The 22,209-nt window shown below is 38.1% G+C and overlaps 1 protein-coding gene across 2 annotated transcripts in view; it reads left to right on the top strand.

Moving 5' to 3' along the window:
• GPM6A (glycoprotein M6A) overlaps positions 1-22,209 on the top strand; it is a 383,459-nt gene that overhangs the window by 324,463 nt on the left and 36,787 nt on the right. For both annotated transcript variants that reach the window (XM_055276464.2, XM_055276463.2), the window contains exon 3: positions 11,158-11,314. In XM_055276464.2, coding sequence (XP_055132439.1) covers positions 11,158-11,314 — 157 coding nt within the window. The remainder of the gene's footprint in view (positions 1-11,157; positions 11,315-22,209) is intronic.

The raw sequence follows: 22,209 nt of genomic DNA, 5'->3' as shown, positions 1-22,209 counted from the left end.
TACAAAAAATTAGCCGGAGGTGGTAGCAGGCCCCTGTAGCCCCAGCTACACGGGGGGCTGGGCAGGAGAATGGCATGAACCTGGGAGGCGGAGCTTGCAGTGAGCCGAGATCGCACCACTGCACTCCAGCCTGGGCGACAGAGCAAGACTCCGTCTCAAAAAATAATAATAATAAACTCCGTCTCAAAAAAAATTAATAATAAAACAAAACAAAACAAAACACACACACACACACAAATAGTTAAGAAAACACAAAGAAGGGAGAGCTATGAGAGATCTAATCTTACAAGATATTAAGACATACTTAAAGCCCCTCTGATTAAAACAGTGTGTTACTGGCACACAAATGAACAGATTTATGGAACAGAATGGAGAGGACCGAATAGACAAATCTAGATATAGAAATTCATTGTATGACAGAAGTAGACCTAAAATCATTGCAGCAAAGATGATCTTTCAAATAAACGATGTTGGAACAACTGGACAGCCATTTTGAAAAAAAGATAAAATTAGATTCAATTCTTGTGCCACCCAGAGAACAAATGCTAAATTGATCAGATGTCTAAATATAATAAAATGAAACTGGACACATGCTAGAAGAAGGCATGGGTGAATTCCTCTGGGTGTAGGTAAAGGCTTCCACCTGTGATAAAATCCCAGATGAGATGTAATAAAAATAAACACTGATAACATTGACAACATACAATTTCTTTTTTTTTAAGTTGCATAGCAAAATGCCATAAGCAAAGCCAAAAGACAAATGGCAAACTAGAAGAAAATATTTGTAACATCTGTCACTTGTGTCTTAGCCCTCTCTTACATTGCTATAAAGAAATAACTAAGACTGAATAATGTATATATATAAAAAAATGTAAGGCCGGGTGCAGTGGCTCATGCCTGTAATCCCAGCACTTTGGGAGGCCGAGGCAGGTGGATCACGAGGTCAGGAGTTTGAGACCAGCCTGGCCAAAATGGTGAAACTCTGTCTTTACTAAAAATACAAAAATTAGCTGGTGTGGTGGTGCACGTCTGTAATCCTAGCTACTTGGGAGGCTGAGACAAGAGAATTGGTTGAACCCAGGAGGTGGAGGTTGCAGTGAGCCGAGATCACACCACTGCACTCCAACCTGGAAGACAAGAGCAAAACTCGTTCTCAAAAAAAAAAAAGTATATGTATATATATTTAATTGGCTTATGTTTCTACACACTATAGAGGAAGTATAGTGGCATCTGTTCCTGGGCAGGCCTCAGGAAGCTTCCTATCATAGTGGGAGGCAAAGAGGGAGCAGGCACCTCACATGGCCAGAGCAGGCGCAAGAGAGGGAGAGAGAGAGTTAAAGGGGAGGTGCCACACACTTACACACTTTTAAGATAGCACCAAGCCATGAGAGATCCACCCCCAAGACCCAAATGCCTCCCATCAGGCCCTACCTTCATTATTGGGGATTATAATTCAACACGAGATTTAAGCAGGGACAAATATCCTAACTATATCACTCCACTCCTGGACTCCCCCAAATCTCATGTCCTTCTCATGTTGCAAAATATAATCATGCCTTCTCAACAGTCACACAAAATCTTAACTCTTTCCAGCATTAACTCAAAAGTCCAAAGTCTCGTCTTAGACAAGCCAAACCCCTTCTACTTGTGAGCCTGTAAAATCAAAAACGAGTTAATTCCTTCCAAGATACAATGGAGATACAGACAGTAGGTAAATATTCCCATTCCAAAAGGGAGAAATTGACGGACATAAAGGATCTTACAGGCCCCATGCAATTTCAAAATACAGCAGGGCAGTCATTAAATATTAAAGCTCCAAAATAATCTTTACTCTATGTCCCACTATCCAGGCCACACTGATGGAAGGGGTGGGCCCTCAAGGCCTTCGGCATCTCTACCCTTGTGGCTTTGCAGAGTTTAACCCCTGTGGCTGCTCTCACAGGCTTTAAGTGCCTGCATCTTTTTGAGGCACAGAATGCAAGCTACCAGTAGATCCACTATTCTGGGGTCTGGAGATCAGTGACCCACTTCTTACAGTTCCACTAGGCAGTGCCCTGGTGGGGACTCTGTGTGGGAGCTCCAAACTCTTTTTCTGCTTGGCATTGCATCTGCTTGGCATTGCATCTTGTTCTTGTGAGGCCTCCACTCTTGCAGCAGGCTTCCTCCTGGGCACCCAGGCTTTCTCATACATCCTCTGAAATCTAGGCAGAGGCTGCCAAGTGTTCTTCACTCTTGCATTCTGTGTATCTACTGGCTTAGCACACCTTGGAAGCTGACAGGGGTTATGGCTTGCACCCTCTGAAGCAGCAGCCCAAGCTGTATCTGGGGCGTTTTGAGCCAAGGTTGGAGCATGAGCAGTTGGGATGTGGAGAACAGTGTCCCAAGGCTGCATAGGACAGTGGGGCCCTGGGCTTGTCCCCTGAAACCATTCTTTCCTTCTAGGCCTCTGGGCCTGTGATGGGAAAGGCTACCACAAAGGTCTCTGAAGGCCTTCAAGGCCTATTCTCCATTGTCTTGGATATTAGTACTTGGCTCTTTTTTAGTTATGCGTATTTCTCTAGCAAGAGGTTGCTCCACGGCCTGCTTGAATTCTTGAATTCCTCTCCAGAAAACCTTTTTTTTCCTCTCTGCCACATGGCCAGGCTGTAAATTCCCCAAACTTTTATGCTCTGCTTCCTGTTTAAATATTATTTCAAATTTAAAGTTATTTATTTCTTCCCACATCTGAGCATTGGCTGTTAGAAGCAGCCATGCAAATGCTTAGCTGCTTAGGAATCTTCTGCCAGATACCCTAAATCATCACTCTGAAGTTCAAACTTCCACAGAGGCCTAGGGCATGGACAAAATGCAGCCAAGTTCTTTAATAAAACATAACATGTATGACCTTAGCTCCGGTGCCCTGTGAGTTTCTCATTTTCATCTGAGACCTTGTCAGCTTTGACTTCACTGTTGATGTCACTATCAGCATTTTGGTCACAATCATTTAATCAGTCTCTTGGAAGTTCTAAAGTTTCCCTCATATTCTTGTTTTCTTATGAGTGCTCCAAACTCTCTCAATCTTTGCCTGTTACCCAATCCAAACCTGCTTTCACATTTTCATGTATCTTTATAGCAATGTCCCACTCTTCAGTACCAATTTTCTCTGTTAGACCATTCTTGCATTACTATAAAGAAATACCTGAAACTGGGTAATTAGTAAAGAGATTTCATTGGCTCATAGTTCTGCAGGCTTTACAGGAAGCATGGTGCTGATATCTGCTTGGTTTCTAAGGAGGCCTCAGGAATCTTGCAATCATAACAGAAGGTGAAGGGGGAGCAAGCACATCACATGGCCAGAGTGGGAGAAAGAGAGTGTTGGAGGAGAGGTGTTAAGTCAGCACCAAGCCGGGAGGGATCTGTTCTCATGACCCAAACACCTTCCACTGGGCCCCACCTCCAGCATTGGGGATTACAATCAACATGAAGTTTAGGCAAGGACAAATATCTAAACTATCAACAGACAAAAGTATAATATCCCTTATTTATAGAGATCTTTTAAAAATTATGGAGTTCAGAGAGGACCACAAATCTTATGGCAAAATGGCAAACACATGAATAGACAATTCACAAAAAGATATATAGTGCCCATAATCATATTAAAAGATGTTGAATTTCATGAATACCTAAGATAAATAAAGCAATACCAGGATACCACTCATCACCCATCAGATTAGCAACAATTTAAAAGCTTAACAATGCTTTCTTCTGTAGAGGATGGGGAGAAACAGACATTCTAATATACTGCTGGTTGGAATACAAAATGGTACAAGACCTATAGAGAGGAATTGGCAATATGTAACAAAACTACATATATCTTTAATTTCCAACTCAACAATCCTCCCATCCTAATTCTAAAGATACGTCTTCAATTATTTGAAAATACGTATGAACAAAGTTATTCATTGCTACAGTGTTCTAACTGTAAGATATTGATAACAATATAAGTAAGCATTGGAGATTTTGTGAATAATTGATAGTGTGTAAATACACATGGAGTAGTACGCAACGGTTAAAAAGAATGAGAACAATCTCTATGAATTTGTATAGAGAAATTTTCAGAGACTATTGTTCATTGATCAAAGTACCAATGTATGAATATATGGAGTATATATGAAGAATATATGGAGTATGCACATTTCCTTTAAAAAGAAGGGAAAATAGGCATATACACATACACACACACTTGCCTTTACATAAAAACACAGTAAAGATAATCAAGGATCCAATGAAATATGTTACCTACAAGGAACAGGATGGACAGGATAGAAAAGGTCTTGCCACTTTTCTGGATATATCTTTTGTATAGATTTGACTTTTAGAAGCATGTTAATGTCCTGTATATCCAAAAATGAAACTAAGTCAATATGGATGAGATGGAGAACGTGAAACTGAAACAAACAGACCCAGTTGCATTAACATGGCCACAATGAATGGAAGAAAAAATACACTAATCCATGTAGGTTAGAAACGCAGTATATTGACTATATAGTCTCAGTCTTGGGCAAGGTGTGGGGGTAGGATTGCAAACCACAAGAACTCTTTCTAAATAGATATGATTTTTGTAATGAGGTGAGTAAGTAATTCTGAAATAATTTTAGATTTATTATGGAATTAAACAAAAGAATAAATGTGTTAATATTCTTGGGAGTCAGTATTCTCATTATGGAAGAAAGACATACAAATATCAAAGGAGGAAAGCAATAAAAATCCCTGTAGTGATAGACTGGATTTGGAGGTATCACTGTGTACTCAATATTTCTAAAATATGTGTATATTTGTTATGCAGTTACATGTGCACATGTATATATATGTATATATGAACACACATACATGTACACATATATAGATATGTTTATATAGTTGCATATATTGATATATGTGTGTATACATACATGTATTTCGTACCTTGATACAATAAAAAGACCTAAAGGTAAAGACACAACATTAGCAGTGAGCACATCTAGCACCACATCTTGGTCCCGAATACCATTGCTCTTTAATAGGACAAGAGTTTCTCAAAGAGATGCCTGTTTCTGAGGTTGAAAGAGGTATGTGCGAGGTGAGCCTGGAACATCTTGCTATGTGAGAAAGCAAGGAGTATTCTTAAAAATTGCTAGGCACATGTCACGAAGATACAAGAACCAGCTTGAAGGGATTCCTATCGCTCAAGTCTAGAAAAACTTGAGCATCAAAATAATGAGCTGTTGTAATGGCATTTAAACCTTGAGAAAAATATCAGATACCATTAGTCCGTGTCACTAATAAATAGACAAATCAATAAATGGGGGAAAAGGGTGGGCTCTTCTTGCATCAGAATCCCTAGTGCTATTTGCAACCAGCTATTGTGGAGCTGGTAATGGAGTTAGGAAATCATCATTTGGCAAACATGATAAGAAGATTGGGTCTGGCAATACTCGTCATTGGATGGGGTGCTAACACTGGGGAGAAGTTTTGACTGGGAGCAAGATGTTTTCTTGGTCTTAAAGTATCTCCTCACAGATTTCTTGTAAGTTAGAAGAGAAGTAGTACACAGTACAGAAATCAGACTTTATCTTAACTACATGATGAAAATTAAAATTAGTACTGAAAGGCAAAAGGACTTTGTGTGAGTGAGGCGGGAGATACCCTGACAGGAGCACAGTATCACTGTATAGTATTCTAGCCAAGAATGAGTAACCCGTATCTAATCATGAGGAAACATCAGACAAACTCAAAAGGAACATTCCGTTCAAAAAGGGCAGAATAGGGTTATATTCTTCAACAACATAAATGTCATTAAAACACAGAAAGACAGCGGAAGTGTTCCAGATTAAAGAAGACCAGAGACACAGCAAATAGGTATAATAGTAGCCCCTAGATTGGATCCGGTATCAGGCAAGAAAGAAGTCCCACAAAGTTCATCATTGAGTTGGTTGATGAAACTGAAATACAAATAAAGATTTGACATAAGTATTATGTCAATGATATATTTCCTGGGGTCGATAACTCTGAACTGTGAAGATATTCTCTATGTTCAGATATATCATCCAGAGAGAACAATCAAGTAAATGAGATAAAATGTTATAGAGAAAGGGTGTAAAGTTGCTCCACATGCTACTTGTTTTATTCAACATTTTTCTGTAAATTTGAAATTATTTCCAAATAAAAAATTAAAATATGTTTAGAAAACATGCCATTTTCACCAAAAAATTGTATAGAATAGCCCATGAAACACTCTTTAAAGTGTTGTTGATGATCTGTAAGTTGATATCCTCAGATTCTTTCAAATGCATGACAGGTTTACACAGTTCACGTCATCTGCCTCATTGCCTTTGACAAATAGATTTGTGCAATACTTAGACTTTCAGGCAGTGAAAGTCAGCCACTAAACAATTGCTCTGGGACATTGCCATTACCAAGCTCTTCTCTCTCTCATCTTATACGCAACAAATCCTATTTCATGCATTCTTTCAAAAATATTGTCACAGCATCTCTAGATTTCTATCAGCACGATCAAGCTTTTTATCCCCTCATTTTGCTCTTGTATAGGAAAAATCACAGGATGTCTCCATCACTTAATGACACCCTATCCATTCTAGTCATACTCTAATTAATTTAAGAAAATAAATTCAGGCTTGAGAATGTGAAATAAACAACAATTTGTTAATAAAACAGTATCAAGGCTGCAGAAATAGACCCTTAGCTAATATATATACTTTTCCACACACCATGACCCCTTCTTCACTTCAATAAGACTCCTACTTCCAGAAGATTCTTTCTCTTTTCTCCAATGCCATTGACAGTTCTCCTCCAGATGTTCCATATGTTCTTTGCCTTATCAGTGTGAAGTCATATGTGTGAGTGTGTCTCTGCATGTGTCTGTATGGCCTGGAGTGGGGAATTGGAAATATTAATTGACTGCTTCCACATGATGAACTCAAGATGTATACTCTGTTTTTTCCATATATATAAAATACATGTGCTAAAGGAAGAAATATTGTTGAGGTCCAATAATTTAGTAGAAATAGCTATATCCTAACCATCATGTGACTGACTTTGGTGAAAACTTTTTGCTCGATTATTTCCTGTGTTGAAAGAATTATTCAATGGACTAGCAATCTGTGACCACATTTTTCATGACTGGTACATTAAGATATGGTGATATGCTTATATCAGGATTTCTTTAATATAGGCTCTTGCTTTTTATTTATAAGTTCTTTTCTAAAAAATTTATTCAGCAGATATTATCTAGTTCTTTGAGGGTGTAATGCTTTTGTTTAATTACATCAGAAAATTTTTAGAACCAGAATGATCGGAAAAAGATTTTCTGAGCAATAATTAGTTTTTAGAGATTAAAATGGATTTCCCTCAATAATTCATTTCATATCAAAACTAGGAAAATTATTGAAAGCACTTTTTTTGACCAAATTCTTCCCATTTAGCATGTTTGCAATTTTTTCAGTTCTATGCCTTAAATTTCTCTTTTTTTCTTCCCCCCCACTCATTTGTACTTTTGTCTATCAAACAAATCCTCTACAAGAAAATCATTCCCTACTTTAGAGGTTTTTGTCTTATGCCAACAAATTCTCTTAGCCTTTTTTGTTTATGTGTTAGCACATAAAAAAGTAGAGAAAACCTATTTGCCAAGAGGGAGGAAGATGTTAAACCCCTCACTTCCCCAAAATGGTACCAAAACATAACATTTCAGGCCAAATTTGTAGCTTAAACATTAGTTACACAATGAAAATGTATTCCTTATCATAGCAAAAATGTATTCAGTCTTCACACATTATAGAATATTCATTCCTTATGTACATATTTAATAACATATTCCTATGTTATTAAAAACAACAACAAATGCAGTTTTTTGAGCTATGGAATTTAAGCAAATTAGAAACGATTAAAATTACATTGATGAATCTTGAAGTTGATCTAAAAAGTTACTGTTGAAAATAAATAGGGTACTGGTATACTGAAATTTACTTAAATAATTTGACAAGTTAAGTTTGAACCACAAAGGATATATATGTGACCAGTTCTAATTGGGAAAAAAGTCATGGGATAGATACTTAAATAGATCTGGAGGATTCAAATCAAATTTATTTTCTAAGAAAATTATAGGTAAGAATTAAGAAACTTTTGATAGACACTTCTCTCGTTCATTGGCTCTTTTGTGATTACTCATTAAACATATATGAATTTAATAATTACTCCTTTTTTTTCCTCTCACATTTTTTTACATTTAGATAGGTTCTCACTTTGTTTCTCAGGCTGGAGTGCAGTGGTGTGATAGTAGCCCATTGCAGCATTGACCTCTTAAACACAGACAATACTCCAGCTTTAGCCTCCCACGTAGCTGGGACTACAGCCTTCTGCCAGCAAGACTGTCTAGTTTTTAAATTTTTGTAGAGATGGGGTCTCGTTTTGTTGACCAGGCTGGTTTCAAACCATGATTCAAGTGATCCTCTCACCTCAGCCTCTCGAAGTGGTGGGAGTACAGGCCTGAGCCACTGCCCCCACCCAATTCAGTTTTTTATCCAGCATTGTCAGATATCATTCTAGTGGAAGGTACAGTAGTTGATATAAATGATCAAAACTTCTGTCTTTATGAAACTTATATTCTAGTAGAGATGTCAAAAATTAAAGGGAGGCTGGGTGTAGTGGCTCACACCTGTAATCCTAGCACTTTGGGAGGCCAAGGCTGGCAGATCCTGTATTAGTCCGTTCTCAGGCTGCTGTGAAAGACACACCTGAGACTGGGTAATTTATAAAAGAAAGAGGTTTAATTGACTCACAGTTCAGCCAACTGGAGAGGCCTCAGGAAACTTACAACCATGGTGGAAGGGGAAGCAAACACGTTTTTCACATAGCGGCAGGAGAGAGAAGTGCAGGAGAAGCAGCAGGAAAGCATCTTAGAAAACCATCAGAGCTCATGAGAACTCACTCACTACCACAAGAACAACATGGAGATAACCATCCCCATGATTCACCTACCTCCCACTGGGTCTCTCCCATGACACATGGGGATTATGGGAACTACAATTCAAGATGAGATTTGGGTGGGGACACAGCCAAACCATATCAGATCCCTTTGAGCCCAGGAGTTCAGATCCCTTCAGACCAGTCTGGGCAGCATGGCAAAACCCCATTTCTACAAAAAAAACGAAGACATTTGCGGGGCATGGTGGTGCACACCTCTAGTCTCCACTACTTGGGAGGCTGATGCGAGAGGATCACTTGAGTTCAGGAGGTTGAGGCTGCAGTGAGCCATGCTCGTGTCACTGCACTCCAGTCAGGGTGACAGAGGGAGACCATGTCTTGAAAAAAATAAATAAATAAATAAATGGAAATCATACTAAGAAGAATCATTAAAAATCTTAATTATGAAGGAAATTAGAAGTTCAAAGGAAGATTAGTGGGTTTATTGAAAGTGTAAATTTATTTCATACTCACTGAATTCACCCAGCAGTCTCAAGGAAATATTTAGCATCGACAAGTGCTTATATATTGGTGCTGTATTAACTTTTAATTAGACAGTCATTGTCTCTATCCAAAGAAATGTATATAGTGAATACATTCCCAGTGTTAAATATAACCTATTTCTTAGGTTAAGTAACTATTGTATAGCATTCAGTTGGTGTTATTGCCACATCTGCATTTAACTGGCTGTTTCTACAACTGTTACTACGTTGAATATAAAATGCTCACTGATCATGCAGATATATATATATATATAAAATAAATAAATCCTAATGGAGTATTTAACTCTAGCTACACCTGGGACTATGAATATTCCTACAGATTTAAAAGATATTATTTGGAGCACATGTATGGAATGAATGTTTTCAAAACATGGAAATGCAAATGATCTAATTTATAAATGAACTAATTATTCTTCTTAATGTTATTGAATATCATTTCCTAGTTACAGAGCTAGGGGAAAAAATTAAATCTATCTATCCATATATCCATCTGTTATTATGTATCAGTTCTGGCTGTGCACATTTTTACATTTTCTAGATAAATGTTTTATTTTAGCCACATGGTGGTTTTTTTTAAAAAAAAAAAAAAACGAAAAAAAACTGGGTAATCAATTGTGAGAAAATGCAAAGGACCTTCCCATGCCACTATAAAAGTATGCCATATCTTGGCTCAGATCCAATTCTGCAGAATATTCATTAGTGATTATACCTAAAAGGCTTCATTGTCAACATTCATCTGTAAAACCATATCTTTTCATTACTCGCATTATCATTAACAAATACACATGATGTTTATGATGAGTACAAAATAGAATACAACTATAATTGACTATCTGTAATGCAAAAATATGGAATTTGTATCATTTTATGTAAAACTACTGCATCATTAAGTATAAAGCTTCCTTCCCTTTTAATGTAAGTTTTAAAAACCAGTGTTACATACACAAATCTTTACATTTGGTATTTTGTCCTAATTAGAGAAATCGTATGATGATTACCCTACTTAACAAATGAATAGGCCAGGAGCAGTGGCTCAGCCTGAAATCCTAGCACTTTGGGAAGCCAAGGTGGTAGATTGCCTGAGCTCAGGAGTTTGAACCAGCCTGGCCAACTTGGTGAAACCCTGTCTCTTCTAAAAAGACAAAATTATCTGGGCATAGTGGCACATGCCTGTAATCCCAGCTACTCGGGAGGCTGAGGCAGGAGAATCACTTGAACCCGGGAGGCAGAGGTTGCAGTGAGCCGAGATCGCACCACTGTACTCCAGACTGGGCAGCAGAGCAGGCTCTGTCTCCAAAAATAAATAAATAAATAAATAAATAAATAAAAATAAGGAGCAAATTCCTTTAGAAGTATAATTTATTGCTTATTCCAGCTTACTTTGGTGTGAACCAGGTAAGAGGAGAGGCTAGAAAAGAAGAAACTGACAAACATGAAAACCCTAAATCTCTTGTCAACAAATACTGGAAGTGGCAGCACAAAATTTATATATAAACATTAGATATATGAAGCAAACATGTTCTTAAATCCAACCTTCATTATGAATATAAATATTCTGTAACTTTCATTCCAAAAGAATCATGAGCATGTGAGAGTCAATTTCTGCACAGCGGCAATGAAAAGTTATTGAAATAAATCGCTTTATCTTTTCTCTCAGGATTGACATCTTTAAGTATGTGATCTACGGCATCGCAGCTGCGTTCTTTGTGTATGGCATTTTGCTGATGGTGGAAGGTTTCTTCACAACTGGGGCCATCAAAGATCTCTATGGGGATTTCAAAATCACCACTTGTGGCAGATGTGTGAGCGCTTGGGTATGTTAGTTCTCTACATTCAGTATTTAATGTGGATTTACTTCAATAGCACACAGGTGTTTGCATTCGTCTCCCAAGAATTATTTTTTTAACACAGTAACATTTCCTTCTGTGATGCTATCTTAAATCTTGATAACATTATTTTTGAAATTAAGATTATTCCTTGTGAAAATTCAGTTTCAAATCCTCAGATTCTGTGTAGCACAACTAGTTTTGTTTCTAGAGGTAGCAACACTGTTGATTGATGTACGATTTTTTTTTCCAAAGGGCTTTGTGGTTCTCATGAGAATCACAGAGAAATTCATCTCCAATTTATAAGCAATACATGTGCCTGTCTCCTGTTAAAACATATGTCTCTGTATTTTACTGTAAATTTGAGGACAGCTATATCATGTGATTTCTGTTTTCTATTAACTTAAGAATTCTATTAATTTCAGCCTTAAATTTTAATTTTTATAATATTTAATGGCAAATCAAACTTACAGTCTTACTCTAGAGTTTCATAATACAGACAATGCATATCTATCTATTAATGCATAAGAGTGGTGAAAATGAAAAATAATAAGGTTGAAAGTACTTTTGCACTTTTATACAGAATAATTTTTCTAGAATGAAATGTTGAAGCTTCCGTTCTTGACAGACATATTTTCCTTTTTTCTAATGTTATGTAACAACATGTGTCTAATTATAGCATGTAATTCATGTTAAGTAAGCTGTCTCTAATGAGGACTGATGTAAATTACTTCAATCTCACAGAAATGTTCAAAAACACCTGTTTACCAGCAAATCTTTTTTATTTTAACCTGTTTCTAACACATTTCATTATGCTTCTCGGTGTCAACAGCAACAATAATCTGATAAGATAGTTTGCCTGAGTTGTGGGTATTTGTAGTGTTCTCTGGAATTATTTCTTGTAAGAATCACCTATTTTTAGTTCGGGACAAAACTTATTGTAAAACCTGAAGAGGTAAAATATATGAATAAGAGTAAAACTGGAATCCCAGTAATGTGACTAAGGGGCTTTAAACTGTGCCTTATTATTGAAATTATTTAAATCAGTAATATCAAATTATAGATCCAGAGAAACTTAGTTACAGAGATATTGGATTGATGAAAAAATAAAATATGAATAATTCATGGTCCAATTTTCAGTGATGCCGAAGCAATTTCTCTAGTAAAAAGGCAACTTCCAATTTTAAGATTCATTTCCTTTCTGCCAATAGAGTATAGTGAATTGAGTTATATAGTAATTGGCTTTTTATTACAATTGGAACAGTAACATTGTAATGCCACTGGTGTGCCTTGGCAAGTTACTTACCTTTTATGGATCACAATTTCTTCATTTATAAAATGAGGATCATTTCTAAAGCTTATTCCAGCTCAACGAGTCTGTGATCTAAAACCCTAGCGAAAAAAATAAGAGATAAGGGGGTCTGAAAGCATGTCTTTACCATAAGGTAATAACCTTCTGCCAGAAAGAGTGCAGTCAATTGTGTCATTTCATTCAGAATTTGAAAATAACTTCATAATAAAAAGAAAAAGCAGTCAAAGAAGAATTGCATATCTATATATATAGAGAGATGCACTTGGTTATCTGCCTGCCATTCAAGCATCTTAAAGGTATTTCAAATAGGAATTTTCGAAGCAAAACATGAGCCACGTTTTCTTTTCTTTCTTTTTTTTTTTTTCTATAATGATAACAATTGTGTCACCAGTCCCACCCAACAGACCAGAAGGGTGGCAGCAGCTGCGTGGGCTCCTCCAGAGGCAATGCAGCAGGGTGTCAGCCCAGCAAGATGCCCCACCCACTCCTGTAACACCTCCCTGCCACCCCGGAATGAGCAGAGCAGAGACAGGAGTAGGAGCTTCATTCTCCTGCGTTCTGCAGAGACAGCAGAGCAGCGGGTGAGGCTCTGAGCCATACCCTGGCTGTCCCAACACTGCCTTCACGAAGGGGGCTAGCTCCATGAATGGGAAGTAAACAGTGGCGGCTGCAGCCAGCACTGCAGAACCCTGCCTCCCTTCCCCTCTGCCAACCATTCTTCCACACCCCCACCTCAGCTTGCATATCACGCAGGACTTGTAGCTCCATGAAATTGAGGGGAAAAGAAAGATTTATCGTCCACCCTCTCCTGCTACTTATTTCCACTGTACTGATGCTGCTTTTTTTTTTTTTTTTTTTTTTTTTTTTTTTTTTTTTTTTTTTTTTTTTTTTTCATTTGTAGGCAGATTGTATCTTACGGTCTACGGTCTACCTTATTATGTTCAAAGTGAACCTGTTAACCTGTTTTGCCTGTGTTCTGTAGCTGTGAATGAGTCTGTGCTTTTGAAGGTATTATATCAGTGCAGCTCTACTTGTAATACTGAATAATACTAAAGGGTGGAATTTTTTTTTTTTTTTTTTTTGCAACAAGTATATAAAAATCTTCCTTAGTTAATACTAACAGAAACTTGTTATTCTATCCCTGTTTCTCTCTGCTGCATAAAGAGTAAATGATGACTAACTGAAATTACATCAGCACAAATGCAATTAATTTTGAAGCAGCAGGCCGGGCGCAGTGGCTCACGCCTGTAATCCCAGCACTTTGGGAGGCCGAGGCGGGAGGATCACGAGGTCAGGAGTTCGTAAACCAGCCTGGTCAACATAGTGAAACCCCGTCTCTACTAAAAATACAAAAATTAGCCGGGCATGGTGGCAGACGCCTGTAATCCCAGCTACTTGGGAGGCTGAGGCAGGAGAATCGCTTGAACCCAGGAGGTAGAGGTTGCAGTGAGCCCAGACTGCACCATTGCACTCCAGCCTGGGTGACAGGGCAAGACTTCGTCTCAAAAAATAATAATAATAATAACTGAAGCAGGATCGTATCACTGAATGGAGAGTGATAATCAATATTCCCTTTAGTTAATGAGTGCCTTTGAAAGCATAACTTGATCTACATTCTGTATTTCCTCTCATGCAGTATCAGGGCCAACTCAAGTTCATTACAACATTTTAATGCTATCTATCATTCAAAATCCAGAATTTGAGGCACGTAAAACCACAATATTAAATTTTGGGGGTGAAAATCATTATTAACGACTTTATTAAAACATTACACAAAAAGTTATTAAAGTATTTTAAGTAACAAAATTTATTTACCTTAAATATTAAATGGCACCAAATTGAGTACAGTCAAATACATGTTGTTGACTACATTAAACATGACCTTATTAAGTTTAAGAAGTATTTATTTTCTTTAACCATATTTTCTTATTAAAGTTGAAGCCAAAACATATTTATTCCACTGCAAATTAGCAGACCTTCAGTGTGTCACATTTGCAAATCTTGAGATATTTTTTGCACCCATCCCCAATTTTCTTATTTCTACAAATTTCCGATTGCTACTGTGACATCATTATGGATCTCAGAATTTATCTATACTTCTTCTGACATTTAGATTTTTAAATGCAACACTTTCAAAGTAATAGATTTCTCAAATGTACTAAACTCTGTGGAATTTTCAATAAATGTATTTTCCACAAATCTACCTGCTCTAAGAGTTAAAACAGTAATAACTTTTGGAAGTGTGTTTACTAGTTTGCTAGGGTCACCACAACAAAGTACTATAAAGTGGATGGCTTAAACAACAGAAATTCATTGTCTCACAGTTCAGGAAGCTAGAAGTTTGAGACCAAAGTGTCACCAGGGTAGAATTTTTTTTTTCCTGAGGGCTGTAAAGAACACCCGGTTCCATGTTTCTCCCCTACCTCCTGGTTGGCTGCTGGTAATTTTTGACATCCAGTGGTTTATAGAAGTCTCACCCATCACTGCCTTCACATTCATATGATGTTCTTCCCGCCTGAAAGGCTATGTCCAAATTTCCCCTTTTTTTTATAAGGACAGCAGTCATATTGGAATAGAGCCCACCCTAGTGACCTAATTTTTTACTTTTTCAACTCAGTAAAGAGCAATAAGGTCAATCTCTGGGATACTGGTGGTAGAATTTCATCATATGAATTTTGTGAGGACACAATTCAACTCATAACAGTCTTATTGTAACAGCAACGTTCTTCCATATATAAGTTTTAAAGCAACAAAATTAATTGCTATTGTTACCCTGTTTCAGAGATAAAGAAACACAAAAGGTTGAATATCCTATGAAAATCCCAAATCTGAAATGCTCCAAAATGTGAAACTTTTTGAGCGTCAACGTGATGCTCAAAGGAAATGTTGACTGGAACATTGCAGATTTGGGGTATTTGGATTTGGGATGTTCAACCGGTAAGTGTAATGCAAACATTACAAAACCGAAAAAAATTTGAATTTGAAATTCAAAACCCTTCGGGCCCTAAGCACTTCAGACAAAGGATATTCAACCCTTATTCTATTTGTTTAGTTTAAAACATCTATCTTATTAGCCTCCAGTGTTTGTAGATTTGACCACAGCATATTAGATTAGTATTTTTAAGACATACTCTGTATAATTATCTCAAAATCTATTCTGTATAACTCACAGCTCCGTTTCATAGCTTAAAATCAAATTTTAGTACTAATAATAAGTTTAGTAATAATAATGGGAAATACTTGTTAGGCACTTATATATGCCCATACTATACCTACTATACTGAATTGTAGGACACTGAATCCTCTGATAAACTATGTCACGTAGATACTAGAAGTATCCTCATTTCAGAGATGAAGAAGCTGCCTCCTGGAGAGGATGACTGACCTGCCTGGGGTACATGGTGGGTGTTGAAGCCAGATTTGAATTCAAGCATCTGGCACAGAGTCCATGCCGCTAACCTCATGATTAGGGCTTCCCTACCCTTTTATGGTTTATTTGAGTTAATTTAATAGGATGGTTATCTGTTTATGAGGGTCTTTTGTAACTTGGCAATCATTTTCTGTTTTGCATCTTAGTAAGATCATTCATTGGTCATTGGAAGGCTCCTTTATTACAGAGATGTCCTCATTTTAATCTTTGCTCTTATCAACAATCACAAATTGTCTCTTTTCACAAATACAAGAATGCTCTGCAGGATGTGAAAGAACTTGGTAGTCTAAGATGCTTTTCTGTGACTAACAGACTTTTTGATGACTAGCTATAAGGAGGCCTAAGATGAATTTCTAAGTATTGTAAAGAAACTCTGCATTCTAGACTGTCTCTAAAATTTAGTGCCTTTTAAAATAAAACACACACACACACACACACACACACACACACACACACACACACACATAAACGTTTGAATCCTAAACTGTGGAAACAGAATTGCTAGAACAAAGCCTTGCCTCTTTCTAGAAACTTAAGACAACATCATTTTTTTTTCCAGATTTTAACTGGTTTCTCAGCAAGGAAGATTTAGGGGGTGGGGTGTAGGAGGTGTAGACTCCTTCAAACATAGGGGTGATCTTTTAAACTAATGTTTGAAAAACCATTGCATTGAGGAAGAAGGGCCAGGATTTTATTTGCTGCAAGTATCTGAAGTAGATCTCGTATATTGCTTCAGAACTGAACTCTAAATGCTAGGACAGTGGACCAATCTCAGTGTAACTGTTGAGATATTAACTATGCTAGTACATAAATTGTAGGAAGAAATGAATAAGAAAAATAAAGTTCTTATTTTTTCTGATGTCTAATGTAAAAGTTGAAAGAAATTTTCTGCTAGTCTCATAAGATGGCATTGATAAAATAGAAAACTCTGTGTAAAGCATCTAGTTTAGATTTTAAAACACAAGAGACTTACAACAGCCAGAAATGGAAAATTCATAAAAAGTTTGCATCATGTGGATGCTTCTCAGATCACCATAAGTTGTGACTGAAATTCAATTAAAAGAAAAATAACTTCTCAAAATGTTCAACATTTTATTTTGTTTATATCTGTTTGTTTTTGATTTTTTAGATTATTCAAGTCATGATATATACTCTTTGGCCAAAACTTAAAAAAAAAATTGTGTATTCTCCTATCAGATTGTCCTAGGATATAATTTTATATAATTTGTGACTGCCTAATTTTTATAATCCTGAAGTAATTTTTAAATAAACATTTTATTTTGGAATAATTTTAGATTTACAGAAAGGTAAAGATGGTATAGTTTCCATATATACCAAACCTAGTCTACCCTGTGACTGACACTCCACTTTAATATGGTGTATTTGCTACAATTAATGAACCAATAGTGATACACTATTGTTAACTAAAAGCCCATGCTTCTTTCCGATTTCCTTAGTTTTTGCAAAATGTTCTTTTCCTGTTTCAGTATCCCATTCAGGATACCATATTACATTTAATTGTCTCTCCTTAGACCACTAAGAACTACAGCATTTTCTAAGACTTTCCTCGTTTTCAAAGGCCTTGACAGTTTTTTAAGGAGTATTAGCTGAGTAATACGTTTTGTAAATGCACTTCGGTTGTAATTTGTCTGTTTTTCTCATGATTAGATTGGGGTTTTGAGTTATGAGGAGGAAGGTTACAGAGATAAAGTATCTTTCTTGTCACATCATATCAAGGGTGTCTAAAGTACTTTTACTGAAAATGAAAAACTAAACACATGAAATGGCACATTATCTGACCCATGCTTTCCTAAACAAAGTAGTTCTATTAAAAATAATTACATAAAGAATCTATTTTGGAGGCCTGGGTGCTCTCCAGCGGGGACTCCCTGGGAAGGAAGGCCAACTTTACAAGACAGAGGCGATTCTCGGAGGGTGGAGCCAAGATGGCCGAATAGGAACAGCTCCTGTCTCCAGCTCCCAGCCCCAGCGACACAGAAGACGGGTGATTTCTGCATTTCTGCTTGAGGTACCGGTTTCATCTCACTAGGGAGTGCCTAACAGTGGGTTCAGGACAGTCGGTGAAGCGCACTGTGCGCGAGCCGAAGCAGGGCGAGGCATTGCCTCACTCGGGAAGCGCAAGGGGTCAGGGAGTTCCCTTTCCTAGTCAAAGAAAGGGAAAACAGACGGCACCTGGAATATCGGGTCAGTCCCGTCCTAATACTGCGCTTTTCGAACGGGCCTGGAAAACGGCACACTAGGAGATTGTGTCCCGCACCTGGCTCGGAGGGTCCTATGCCCACAGAGTCTTGCTGATTGCTAGCACAGCAGTCTGAGATCACGCTGCAAGGCGGCAACGAGGCTGGGGGAGGGGCGCCCGCCATTGCCCAGGCTTGCTTAGGTAAACAAAGCAGCCAGGAAGCTCGAACTGGGTGGAGCCCACCACAGCTCAAGGAGGCCCGCCTGCCTCTGTAGGCTCCACCTCTGGGGGCAGGGCACAGACAACCAAAAACTCAGCGAGAACCTCCACAGCCTTAAATGTCCCTGTCTGACTGACAGCTTTGAAGAGAGTAGTGGTTCTCCCAGCACGCAGCTGGAGATCTGAGAACGGACAGAGTGCCTCCTAAAGTGGGTCCCTCACCCCTGAGCCGCCTAACTGGGAGGCACCCCCCCAGTGGGACAGACTGACACCTCATTCAACCGGGTACTCCTCTGAGACAAAACTTTCAGAGGAACTATCAGACAGCTGAATTTGTGGTCTCACGAAAATCCGCTGTTCTGCAGCCACCGGTGCTGACACCCAGCCAAACAGGGTCTGGAGTGGACCTCTAGTAAACTCCAACAGACCTGCAGCTGAGGGTCTTGTCTGGTAGAAGGAAAATTAACAAACAGAAAGGACATCCACACCAAAAACCCATCTGTACATCATCATCATCGAAGACAAAAAGTAGACAAAACCACAAAGATGGGGAAAAAGCAGACCAAAAAAACTGGAAACTCTAAAAAACAGAGCACCTCTCCTCCTCCAAAGGAACGCAGTTCCTCACCAGCAACGGAACAAAGCTGGATGGAGGATGACTTTGATGAGTTGAGAGAAGAAGGCTTCAGACGATCAAACTACTCTGAGCTACGAGAGGAAATTCAGAACAATAGCAAAGAAGTTAAAAACTTTGAAAAAAAATTAGAAGAATGGATAACTAGAATAACCAATGGAGAGAAGGGCTTAAAGGAGATGATGGAGCTGAAAGCCAAGTTTCGAGAACTACGCGAAGAATGCAGAAGCCTCAGTAGCAGATGTGATCAACTGGAAGAAAGGGTATCGCTGATAGAAGATGAAATGAATGAAATGAAGAGAGAAGGGAAGTTTAGAGAAAAAAGAATAAAAAGAAATGAACAAAGCCTCCAAGAAATTTGGGACTATGTGAAAAGACCAAACCTACGTCTGATTGGTGTACCTGAAAATGATGGGGAGAATGGAACCAAGTTGGAAAACACTCTGCAAGATATTATCCAGGAGAACTTCCCCAATCTAGCAAGGCAGGCCAGCATTCAGATTCAGGAAATACAGAGAACGCCACAAAGATACTCCTCGAGAAGGGCAACTCCAAGACACATAATTGTCAGATTCACCAAAGTTGAAATGAAGGAAAAAATGTTAAGGGCAGCCAGAGAGAAAGGTCGGGTTACCCACAAAGGGAAGCCCATCAGACTAACAGCTGATCTCTCAGCAGAAACTCTACAAGCCAGAAGAGAGTGGGGGCCGATATTCAACATTCTTAAAGAAAAGAATTTTCAACCCAGAATTTTCTATCCCGCCAAACTAAGCTTCATAAGTGAAGGAGAAATAAAATACTTTACAGACAAGCAAACGCTGAGAGATTTTGTCACCACCAGGCCTGCCCTAAAAGAGCTCCTGAAGGAAGCACTAAACATGGAAAGGAACAACCGGTACCAGCCCCTGCAAAAACATGCCAAATTGTAAAGACCATCAAGGCTAGGAAGAAACTATAGCAACTAACGAGCAAAATAACCAACTAACACCATAATGACAGGATCAGATTCACACATAACAATATTCACGTTAAATGTAAATGGGCTAAATGCTCCAATCAAAAGACACAGACTGGCAAACTGGATAAGAAGTCAGGACCCATCAGTGTGCTGTATTCAGGAAACTCATCTCACGTGCAGAGACACACATAGACTCAAAATAAAGGGATGGAGGAAGATCTATCAAGCAACTGGAAAACAAAAAAAGGCAGGGGTTGCAATCCTAGTCTCTGATAAAATAGACTTTAAACCAACAAAGATCAAAAGAGACAAAGAAGGCCATTACATAATGGTAAAGGGATCAATTCAACAAGAAGAGCTAACTATCCTAAATATATATGCACCCAACACAGGAGCACCCAGATTCATAAAGCAAGTCCTCAGTGACCTACAAAGGGACTTAAACTCCCACACAATAATAATGGGAGATTTTAACACCCCACTGTCAACATTAGACAGATCAACGAGACAGAAAGTTAACAAGGATATCCAGGAATTGAACTCAGCTCTACACAAAGTGGACCTAATAGACATCTACAGAACTCTCCACCCCAAATCAACAGAATATACATTTTTTTCAGCACCACACCACACCTATTCCAAAATTGACCACATAGTTGGAAGTAAAGCTCTTCTCAGCAAATGTAAAAGAACAGAGATTATAACAAACTGTCTCTCAGACCACAGTGCAATCAAACTAGAACTCAGGATTCAGAAACTCAGTCAAAACCGCTCAACTACATGGAAACTGAACAACCTGCTCCTGAATGACTATTGGGTACATAATGAAATGAAGGCAGAAATAAAGATGTTCTTTGAAACCAACGAGAACAAAGACACAACATACCAGAATCTCTGGGACACATTCAAAGCAGTGTGTAGAGGAAAATTTATAGCACTAAATGCCCACAAGAGAAAGCAGGAAAGATCCAAAATTGACACCCTAACATCACAATTAAAAGAACTAGAAAAGCAAGAGCAAACACATTCAAAAGCTAGCAGAAGGCTAGAAATAACTAAAATCAGAGCAGAACTGAAGGAAATAGAGACACAAAAAACCCTTCAAAAAATTAATGAATCCAGGAGCTGGTTTTTTGAAAAGATCAACAAAATTGATGGACCGCTAGCAAGACTAATAAAGAAGAAAAGAGAGAAGAATCAAATAGATGCAATAAAAAACGAAAAAGGGGATATCACCACCGATCCCACAGAAATACAATCTACCATCAGAGAATACTACAAACACCTCTATGCAAACAAACTAGAAAATCTGGAAGAAATGGATAAATTCCTCGACAAATACACCCTCCCAAGACTAAACCAGGAAGAAGTTGAATCTCTGAATAGACCAATAACAGGTTCTGAAATTGTGGCAATAATCAATAGCTTACCAACCAAAAAGAGTCCAGGACCTGATGGATTCACAGCTGAATTCTACCAGAGGTACAAGGAGGAACTGGTACCATTCCTTCTGAAACTATTCCAATCGATAGAAAAAGAGGGAATCCTCCCTAACACATTTTACGAAGCCAGCATCATCCTAATACCAAAACCTGGCAGAGACATAACCAAAAAAGAGAATTTCAGACCAATATCCTTGATGAACATTGATGCAAAAATCCTCAATAAAATACTGGCAAACCGAATCCAGCAGCACATCAAAAAGCTTATCCACCATGATCAAGTGGGCTTCATCCCTGGGATGCAAGGCTGGTTCAACATACGCAAATCAATAAATGTAATCCAGCATATAAACAGAACCAATGACAAAAACCACATGATTATCTCAATAGATGCAGAAAAGGCCTTTGACAAAATTCAACAACCCTTCATGCTAAAAACTCTCAATAAATTAGGTATTGATGGGACGTATCTCAAAATAATAAGAGCTATCTACAACAAACCCACAGCCAATATCATACTGAATGGGCAAAAACTGGAAGCATTCCCTCTGAAAACTGGCACAAGACAGGGATGCCCTCTCTCACCGCTACTATTCAACATAGTGCTGGAAGTTCTGGCCAGAGCAATCAGGCAGGAGAAGGAAATAAAGGGTATTCAATTAGGAAAAGAGGAAGTCAAATTGTCCCT

The sequence above is a fragment of the Symphalangus syndactylus genome, chromosome 4 (assembly GCF_028878055.3).
Source record: "Symphalangus syndactylus isolate Jambi chromosome 4, NHGRI_mSymSyn1-v2.1_pri, whole genome shotgun sequence".
Taxonomy (NCBI): domain Eukaryota; kingdom Metazoa; phylum Chordata; class Mammalia; order Primates; family Hylobatidae; genus Symphalangus; species Symphalangus syndactylus.
This window is presented reverse-complemented; position numbering and strand designations above follow the sequence as displayed.